The sequence below is a fragment of the Entelurus aequoreus genome, linkage group LG26 (assembly GCF_033978785.1).
Source record: "Entelurus aequoreus isolate RoL-2023_Sb linkage group LG26, RoL_Eaeq_v1.1, whole genome shotgun sequence".
In the NCBI taxonomy this organism is placed as follows: Eukaryota; Metazoa; Chordata; class Actinopteri; order Syngnathiformes; family Syngnathidae; genus Entelurus; species Entelurus aequoreus.
Window position 1 is genome coordinate 25776431 of NC_084756.1, and position 10885 is coordinate 25787315.

General features: G+C 38.3%; 1 protein-coding gene across 4 annotated transcripts in view; it reads left to right on the plus strand.

Annotated features, from left to right (window-relative positions):
* smarcd1 (SWI/SNF related, matrix associated, actin dependent regulator of chromatin, subfamily d, member 1) overlaps positions 1-5178 on the plus strand; it is a 31635-nt gene extending 26457 nt beyond the window's left edge. For 2 of the 4 annotated variants that reach the window (XM_062037853.1, XM_062037855.1), the window contains exon 13: positions 4093-5176. In XM_062037853.1, the coding sequence (XP_061893837.1) occupies positions 4093-4146 (54 nt within the window). In that variant the 3' untranslated portion in view covers positions 4147-5176. Of the gene's footprint in view, positions 1-4092 lie in introns of all 4 variants that reach the window. The other 2 variants (XM_062037852.1, XM_062037854.1) reach the window with 2 other exon arrangements.
* The last annotated feature ends 5707 nt before the right edge of the window (positions 5179-10885 follow it).

The following is a 10885-nucleotide window of genomic DNA, read 5'->3' on the forward strand; positions in this document are numbered from 1 at the left end:
CACACAAGATAATCACAGGATATGGGGACATCTCTATGCTGCTGACCCGTCTCCACTCGGGATGGTTCCTGCTGGTCCCACTATGGACTGGACTTTTGCTGATGTGTTGGACTTTCACAATATTATGTCAGACCCACTCCACATCCATTGCTTTCGGTCTCCCTAGAGGGGGGGGGGGGGGGGGGGGGGGGTTACCCACATATGCGGTCCTCTCCAAGGTTTCTCATAGTCATTCACATTGGCGTCACACTGGGGTGAGTTTTCCTTGCCCGTATGTGGGCTCTGTACCGAGGATGTCGTTGTGGCTTGTACAGCCCTTTGAGACACTTGTGATTTAGGGCTATATAAATAAACATTGATTGATTGACTTGAGCGCCATCTTGGTGCGGCTGTGTGCAGGTTAGGGATTGGCCAGATATTTGGCATTTTGATATAAAGTATATCGATTTCGGTCTTTTTATTTATACAATTAATATATTTTATTGTTTTTTTACACAACTACAACAGAACGACACCAGGAGATACAATAGATACACATAAAATACTAGTATTTTTTCATTGAAAAAATAAACAACTATGTTATGTTATGTTATTTTCATTTATTATGCGCCCCCCCAACCAACAGCAGCCCGAGTAGAGAAACAAAAAAACAGAAACAGACTGAGACACACAAAGGAATCTAAACTAAACATTTAAGACTCACAATGAACACATACATCAAAAGTCATCTGCAGTAAAGAGGTGAGTTTTAAGCTGTGCTCTAAAAGAGTCCAGAGTGGTGGCGGACTTGATATTCAGAGGGAGCTTATTCCATAGCCCAGGTGCCATCCTGAGAAAGCACGGTCTCCCTAGGGACGGCGTGGCGAAGTTGGGAGAGTGGCCGTGCCAGCAATCTGAGGGTTGCTGGTTCAATCCCCACCTTCTACCATCCTAGTCACATCCGTTGTGTCCTTGAGCAAGACACTTCACCCTTGCTCCTGATGGGCCAGGTTAGCGCCTTGCATGGCAGCTCCCGCCATCAGTGTGTGCATGTGTGTGTGAATGGGTGAATGTGGAAAATAGTGTCAAAGCGCTTTTGAGTTCCTTAAAAAGGTAGAAAAGCGCTATACAAGTACGACCCATTTACCATTTGTCACTAGGTTTGACCGTGGGACCTTCAGGGTCATCAGATCTAAGGCAACGACCAAGCCTTGAGCTGCTAGGTTGGTCCAGGAGATCTTTGATGTAAGCTGGGGCGAGACCATTGAGCGCTTTGAAGACAAACGTGACGATCTATAAATTTCACTCTGCGCTTCACAGCCTGGCAGCTGCATTTTGTACTAGCTGCATGCTATGGATGGTCTTGTCGGTGACCCCGACACAGTGACGTTGATAGTAAGTTGTGCTGCGGTGCTCACACGGCTGGTCGCCAACAGCACGTCTCCTATGGTTACATGAACTCGTTAGAACTTGCACTGTTTGACGGGCATTCCAGTTTTGGTCCTTTTTTTCCAGGAATCTTCCTCCCGTTTTTTTTGCTACTGCCTCCGTCCGCGACACTTGCAGCGTGGGTGGACATGAAGATGATAAAAAAAAAGTATCTGCCAAAAAAACAAACTTTGTGTAAATTGACAAATGGGAGATTATTATATTAGTAAAGAATAACAGGCAGCAGCTCACACAGTCTCATACTTTCTGTAACATCCAGGAAGAAATCATGTCAGCCATCTTAAAGTTAAAGTACCAATGATTGTCACACACACATTAGGTGTGGTGAATTTATCCTCTGCATTTGACCCATCACCCTTGAGCACCCCCCTGGGAGGTGAGGGGAGCAGTGAGCAGCAGCGGTGGCCGCGCCCGGGTATCATTTTGTCGATTTAACCCCCAATTCCAACCCATGATGCTGAGTGTCAAGCAGAACAATGTCTCAACTCTAAACTACGTGAAGGACCCCAGAATTGCTTTGATTTCAATGTAATTTCATATCAGTCATACCATTTAGAAATCATTGATGTAGATTGTGTTATAAATTGAGAACAGTAAGTGAACATATGTGTTGGTAATTGCTATGAAATAGAAAAGGGTAGGATTACAGTGTTTCCCATAAACTGCCAAGATACCTGTGGCAGTGGGGGCGTGGCTATGGGCGTGGTCACCATGACATCATCGAGTAATTTGCATAATTTACTACAATGATATGATTTTCTCTAAAAAGGCTAAAAAAATGTATACTTACTAATAAATAATAACAGTTTTGTTTTAAACGTCCATCCATCCATCCATTTTACAATATAATTACAACACTTTATGTACATATTTATATACAGATTTGAACAATAAGTTATTCACTGAAATATATTTATTAATTGTGGTTCTTACAAAAAATATATCTTATAAAATATAAAAGCTAAAATGTCTCTTAAAGCTCTGCCCCTTTAATTAGTGCATACTAAATAATTTAACTTTAGCCTACTACTACAACCATATTATTTACCAGCAACATAAAGTGAAACAGAGGCAGAGGTGTCCTGCCACAGTCAGTAACAAATAAACAGAAAACAGTAGTGGTCAAATACAAATAAGGCAACAAGAGAAGTATCCTACACTTCTCTTTTGTAAAGTAAATCTGAACAGCCTATATGGGCATCTACATCAACTATATGATTGATTTGCCAGAGAAGCTGGACAGGACCAAAAAATAAATTAAAAAAAATATATATATATATTTATTTTTATTTTTTTTGTGGCGGACGTAATTCTTTCGTGGCGGGCCGCCACAAATAAATGAATTTGTGGGAAACACTGGATTACATATGCGATTGCTTCTTCCTACTCTTATTCGGAAATGTTGTAATTATAATGTGTAAAATATCAATCAATCAATGTTTATTTATATAGCCCTAAATCACAAGTGTCTCAAAGGGCTGCACAAGCCACAACGACATCCGCGGTACAGAGCCCACATAAGGGCAAGGAAAAACTCACAACCCAGTGGGACGTCGATGTGAATGAGAAACCTTGGAGAGGACCGCATATGTGGGTGACTCCCCCACCCCCTCTAGGAGAGACCGGGTGCAATGGACGTCGAGTGGGTCTGACATAATATTGTGAAAGTCCAGTCCATAGTGGATCTAACATAATAGTGAGAGTCCAGTCCATAGTGGGGCCAGCAGGAGACCATCTCGAGCGGAGACGGGTCAGCAGCGCAGAGATGTCCCCAACCCATGCACAGGCGAGCGGTCCACCCCGGGTCCCGACTCTGGACAGCCAGCACTTCATCCTTGGCCACTGGACCTGTGTCCCCCCCCCTCCACAAGGGAGAGGGGGGCAGAGGAGAAAAGAAACGGCAGATCAACTGGTCTAAAAAGGGGGTCTATTTAAAGACTAGAGTATACAAATGAGTTTTAAGATGGGACTTAAATGCTTCTACTGAGGTAGCATCTCTAACTGTTACCGGGAGGGCATTCCAGAGTACTGGAGCCCCAATAGAAAACGCTCTGTAGCCTGCAGACTTTTTTTGGGCTCTGGGAATCACTAATAAGCCGGAGTTCTTTGAACGCAGATATATAATATGTGACGTATCATATTAAAACTATACACGTTTGAAAGAAACTTAAACCGACCAACCAACAAATATTTTAGGGTTCGTGATGAGGAAACCTAGCAATGTATTAAATCCATAAACTGCTATAAAATTGAGTAGATGGCGGCTAATTCTTGTGATGTAAAAAAAGAGGAATAAAACACACATTTTTAAATAACTTTTCCCAGGAAATTTCCCATATTTTGAAATGCAAATGTTGATGTTCCTCTTATACACACATGATAAAGGTGTTTGATGTTTTTGCTACTAGATTAACCTAAATTAGCGCCGCATTAAAAATGATATGGCTACTGGTCCCATGTTTCCTAAAATAAAATAAAAAACTAACAATATAAAGTCTTGTCCAGCTATTGACTGACATACTATTCATGTTTATATAACCTTTACTGCAGATAAATATCAGCTGTCGGCCTCCTTGACTACTAATAATCGGCATTGACCCTGGAAAAACCATCGGTCGATCTCTTGTGCATGTCCTTCACCTCCTCCTTTGTTTGGTGTTCCAGGTGCAGCAGAGGCGACAGGAGCTGGAGCAAGCCCTTGGCATCAGGAACACCTAAAGAACTCCAGTCTGATGTTCTCCACGAGTGGTTAGACATATGTTCTAGGACGGCCATGTTGGATGACAAGTTTGTTTTCCTCGTTCTCCCCCGCCCCCAAGTTTGCTTTTCGAGCACAATGAGTTTTGCATGTCTTAACCATACATTCCTTTCCCATGTCGACTCACATTCTACACCCCGCCAATGAAGAGCAGACAAGCAGATTACACCTGACAACACTTCATTTATCCAGTTTTTTATTTTTTTTTTAAACTACCAACCTCACCCAACTCATGCTGATATTGTTTAAATCTCCTCAATCATGGTGTGACTCATTCAAACAACAAACATGTTTCAGGTAATCATGTAGTTCTTTCTATCTTTAACAAATACTTCTCTTTTATTTCGATTAATCCTTTTCATTAACTATGTATAGTATAAGTACTTGTCTTGTTAGCTAGTACAGAAGAAGATCAAGGAAGTAGCTAGTGCCAGTACCTCTTGTCCAAATACATTTTTGTTCATACTGAGCAGAAGATGAAGTCCAATTGTACCTCGTATCCCAACAAATGTTTGTTTTTTTTCTAAACTTTTGTCTAAGGTCAGATAGTAGAAGCTGCATTTATAATTGATCAGTTTTTTGCACTCCCTAAACACAAGAGCAGTGGTCACTTGGAACTTGCAAAAAGAGCTGACACTGAGGAAATGACCTAAAGTGTGTGTTGGGAGGAGTGATGTCTGATTAGGAAACAACACTGTAGTATTATTTGAATCTTTTTCTTGGACCAAACCTATTTTTCTGTATGTTATTATGTCATAATAAAGGACACGTAAAGAAAGTTGACCAACAATATTTTTCCCCGTTTTTCTTCGTATAGATTTATTCAAAACCGATTAATAAATGGGTTGATTGTGTTCAGATATATATTTCAATTAAAGTATTATTTCTCTCAACACGTGAAATCTCTAACATTAAAAAATATACAGTATTTTTCTGACTATAAGTCGCAGTTTTTTCATAGTTTGGCCGGGGGTGCGATTTATGCTCAGGAGCGACTTATGTGTGAAATTATTAAGACATTAGCTTAAAATATCAAATAATATTATTGATCTCATTCACGTAAGAGACAAGACGTATAAGATTTCATGGGATTTAGCGATTAGGAGTGACAGATTGTTTGGTAAACGTATAGCATGTTCTATATGTTATAGTTATTTGAATGACTCTTACCATAATATGTTACGTTAACATACCAGTTGGTTATTTATGCCTCATATAACGTACACTTATTCAGCCTGTTGTTCACTATTCTTTAGACATTTTAAATTGCCTTTCAAATGTCTATTCTTGCTGTTGGCTTTTATCAAATACATTTCCCCCAAAAATGCGACTTATACTCCAGTGCGACTTATATGTTTTTTTTCCTTCTTTATTATGCATTTTTGGCCGGTGCGACTTATACTCCGGAGCAATTTATACTCCGAAAAATACGGTAATCTGTAAGGGTGTGAATCTTTGGGCAGCAAACGATTGGATTCAGAATCGTTACTCGATCCAACACGATTTTTGATTCAAACTGATTCTGGCAATGTATTTGGTATAATAATTATAATGACACTTTTTCAAAGCATGTTAAAGGTTAGGGAAGCTCCGTCTGGTTGCATGAAGATAGCTTAAAAATATTTTTTAGGAATCAATTCTTATTTTTTTTAAAATATAAGATTTTTTTAATCAATTTTTGAAAATTATGAATCAATTGAATAAGAATCGTGATTTAGACATGAATCTATATTTTTGTGCACCCCTAATCAAACTTTTTTCACAAGGTATCACCTCAGAAGTATCACTATACTGACCCACGTTGAAATACAGTAGCGCAGTAGGTCTAAGTATGCATCAAAAACAAGGCAGAGGTTTTACCTAACAAATATATTGTAATATTTTTGGCCAATGTAACTTTTCACACTGAGTATAAGAAAATCAAACACTACTTTAATCAAGGGATTATTTGGCGTACCACTAGATGGCACGGAAGTACCACAGGTTGACAATTACTGATTTATCATTTAAATCCAACTGTTATTTTGGGGTGCAGCCACAAAATTAATGTATTAGTCAGAACTGCAAGCTACAATATAGATACTGGTCGAGTATTTATTCAAACACACACTCTTGATCAAAAGCAAAACTTTTTAAATGTTGGATCTTCAGAAGGTTCTAAGGAAAGTCAAAATGCAAAAAGACAAATGGGAGCAAGACACAAAACATTTTCATCAGGCAATTTATTGAGAGCTCAATTTAAATGGTTTTGTCAGTCAATCAAAAGTTGAAGCCTTCAAAACCCAAAATGTGTACAAATGTTTATATTCCATTACATTGTCATGATCTAATGCCAAAGGCAAAAAAAAAAAAGAAGCTTTTTGTCTTTGAAGGTAGTAAAGATTGTGGAGCTGCATAAGCACGGCCTCTGGTTGGTTGGACGCAGTAAGGCTGACATTTTAAAGGTCTTCAAAGATCCTGAAGGATATGAAACAAAGAAGCCCCAAAAATGTCACAGGACGTGTTGGATTGTCCGTCACAACACTGCACGGGACCACGATCCAAATGAAAACCATCGGCAAGGGAAGGGCTGCAGAAACAAAACATGTCTTCATTGCCCTGTTGGGAGTTTGCCAGGGAGCAACAACCATCGGGCATTTAAAGATGGAAGAAAGTCGTGTTATTTATAGTAAATATAACCTTGATGGTCCTCCTGATGACTTTCAGAGTCATTAGCATTCCAAGGAGATCTCACTCGAAAGGTTTTCTTACGCCGGGACATCGCTGAAGTTTTCAAAAGTTCAACCAAGGAGAACAACATCACTCTTTTGAACTATCCAGCATGTTGCCCCGATTTCCATTGAGTAAAGAACGTTTGGGGATGATCGCAAGGTCACATGTACAAAAATACAAATCCGTTTCACTTGGAGCAACATTCCCACTAACCTGAAATACTTGCTTCAAGCGGGACCAGTGTTGGGACTAACGCTTTACTGTAACGCCGTTACTTTCGGCGATAACTAGTAGTCTAACGCTTTATTTTTTATATTCAGTAACTCAGTTACCGTTACTACATGATGCCATACTGCGTCATTACACGTTATTCTCTATGTAGTATCGGCTAGGAACAAGATCTGAGTGTGTTTTATTGGAGCGCTGCAGTGTCGTCCTTCTGAATCTCTTGTGTCACAAGGGAGAGAAGAGGCGTGCTCTGTGTGTGTCTGGGTATGGCTGTGAGGAGGGGGGTTGTGTCTGATCATGGCGGAGCTGCAGTCGAGTTTCTTAACATGGAGATATTCTCACTACTTTTCTTTTGTCGGGCACAAAGAAAAGAACATTTTAGTTAAATGTAAGTTGTGTCTTGGATCAAAGATCCCATCTACTGCCCAAAACAGCAATTTAAATCTGCTGAAACAGCTACAAAAGCAACATGCTTTGACGAAGCTAGTAAAGAGAGACACTTCACCTAAGGATTTTAACGGAGGGACTGCTAGCCAGGACAACATTGATAGAGCCATTGCAGCGTATGTGCTAGAAGACGTGCAGGCTATTTCTACAGTGGAGTCACCCGCTTTCAGGCAGCTAATTAGCATGATAGCGGCGTCAAACCGCAAATGGCACGAAAACAATTTTCCAAGTTACTGGACACAGTGGACAGTGAGTACATAAACATGGAAAGCGAGCTAAAGAAGACACTCCAAACTCTGCCTCTGCTCATCATTGAAGGTACACACTGTCAATTCTCTTATATACTCTTTCATTCTAGACTTCTAGAGAGTTTGATTATCACATCACTCTAAATGTATAGACTATAAAGTTCACAAACATAAAGAGGGATCCTAGTGGGCCAGGCCAATCTTTCCTTTTCTCTAACCTAAAACTGGGGAAATGCTTAGAGTGTTCTGGGCTTCAGTACAGTGTTGATCTCCTGAAGACATGATTTTATTTCACAATTCCTTGAGAGAAAAAAATGCCTGGTTAGGCTTTGTGTATGTCATGTGTGCCTTCCTGGGGTGAAGCCAGGTTTACAGCTACGTTGTTATTATGCTGTTTGTTACTTATGTATGTTATGTTGCAGCTATTTCAAATAGTTGTGTCAATTTGTTCTGCCTGAAAAAAAATAGCCCTTTGAAACATCTCTTTGTCTTTGTGTGTTGTATGTAGAGCACATTGTTTGTGTGTTGTATGTAGACCACATTGTTTGTGTGTTGTATGTTGACCACATTGTTTGTGTGTTGTATGTAGAGCACATTGTTTGTGTGTTGTATGTAGAGCACATTGCTAAGCAGAGTTGAGTGATGCAAATGCATGTCAAGTTGATCAACACATTGTATTATTCTCCAGTGCAATAACAGTACTGAAATGAAGACTACAAGGGCATTAATGGGAGCTTTAAAAAAAAGTAACTGAATACTTACTTTTCGCAGTAACGCATTACTTTTTGGTGTAAGTAACTGAGTTAGTAGCCGAGTTACTTTTGAAATAAAGTAACTAGTAACTAACTAGTTACTGGTTTTCAGTAACTAACCCAACACTGAGCAGGACTACAGCTATTGTTTAAGTGAGCAATGCTGAAGCTACTTTTTACTACACCTTTTCTGTTTTGCGTTTGAGTTAAATGGCTATTTTTACTTGAAATCCATCATTCTTGAGCATGGCATTTCAACACCTTGGCTATTATGGCCAATATATACGTCATTTTCCGAACTGTAGAAAGCGCCGGAATGTAAGCCACATCCACTAAATTTTAGGGAAAACATTTTTTCCATATATTAGCCGCGCCGGACTATAAGCCGCAGATATATGCGTAGTGACATTTGTTGTTTACTCAGAAATATTCTGTAAATGTTTCTTTATATATTTACACGGCAGCAAAACGGCTGATCAAACAAAACAGAAGTCGTCATCATGAACTCGCTAGCTCTCCAATCAGCTAAACAGACTGAATAACTCCACGGTGACGTTTTGGTGTATTTATTGAGGAATTTGTGAAACAACAATAGTGCCATTGTTAGTAACACTAACACAAAACACTCGTAACATTATTATAGCACGTACAAATATGCATGGAAACACTCCGACATCACACGTGGTATAGTTTAGTAAGTATAAACAGTTTTAGTTATATTGTAAAACATACAAACGTTGGTTGGAGTGATGAATGAAGAATCCATACGAGTAAAAACGCTATGGACGGCTAGAAGACTGAACGGCACTTCTACTTCCGGTTAAAAGCACTGTATGGAAGAAAATTGCAGCACCTGCAGTGAGTGAACTCCTCCAAAAGATGGCGCCCTAGCACACCTTTTGAGTTGTTTTCTTGAAAAGTATTTGTAACATGGCTCCAGCGAAGAAAAATCCATGGATTAGCCTCACCGTTTTATAAGCCGGAGGATTCAAAGTGTAGGAAAAAAGTAGCCGCTCATAGTACTAAATTTACGGTATTCATTTGTATCTTTATATCAGGCCTGTCAATATTACCGAGTTACCTCATGGGATTCATCACAAAAAAATATCACATTATTCAAGAACACACTGAGATTATTCGCACAATTTATTTTGAGCACACAAGCTTTTTTTACCTCATCCGCTATATGGTCAGTGATTAGTACGTCAGTAAAAAATGACTGAAGAGAGACTGACTGCATACACTTTTTTTTTTTTTTACTAGAATGAAAATAAATATCTGTTTGACATATGATTGCAAAGCCAGTTATCCATCAAACTGTACACTGTAAAAATGACAGTAGATTTTACGGTAAAAGAAACAACTTGCAACTCAGTTGCCAGAATTTTACTGCAAAAAACAGTTTCATTTTTCCATTTACGGTAATATGGCTGTAAAAACACTATAAATTGTACAGTAAAACTGTTTTTTTTTACTGCATTTTTTTATAGAGATGTCCGATATTATCAGTCGATAAATGCTTTAAAAAGAATATATCAGAAATGATCGGTATCGTTTTTTAAATTATCGGTATCGTTTTTTGTTTTTTTTATTATTTTTTATTTATTTATTAAATTAACATAAAAAAACACAAGATACACTTATAATTAGTGCACCAACCCAAAAAAAAAAAACTCCCCCATGTACACAAAAGGGTTGTTTCTTTCTGTTATTAATATTCTGGTTCCTACATTATATATCAATATATATCAATACAGTCTGGAAGGGATACAGTCCGTAAGCACACATGATTGTGCGTGCTGCTGCTCCACTAATAGTACTAACCTTTAACAGTTAATTTGACTCATTTTCATTAATTACTAGTTTCTATGTAACTGTTTTTATATTATTTTACTTTCTTTTTTATTCAAGAAAATGTTTTTAATTTATTTATCTTATTTATTTTTATTTTTTTAAAAGGACCTTATCTTCACCATACCTGGTTGTCCAAATTAGGCATAATAATTGGTTAATTCCACGACTGTATATATCGGTATCAGTTTATATTGGTATCGGTAATTAAGAGTTGGACAATATCGGAATATCGGCAAAAAAGCCATTAACGGACATCCCTATTTTTTTTTTACAATGTATGTAAAAAATATAATCATATACATAGGCAATTGAGGTGAATCCCTGTATATTTAAATTGATAAATTATTCACGGCAACAAGCGGCCCATAACTGCGACGTAGCCCTCAATGAAAACAAGTTCGACATTTTTAATTATGCAATCATTAATAATCCAAATTCCAAAATGTAATTTGATTTAA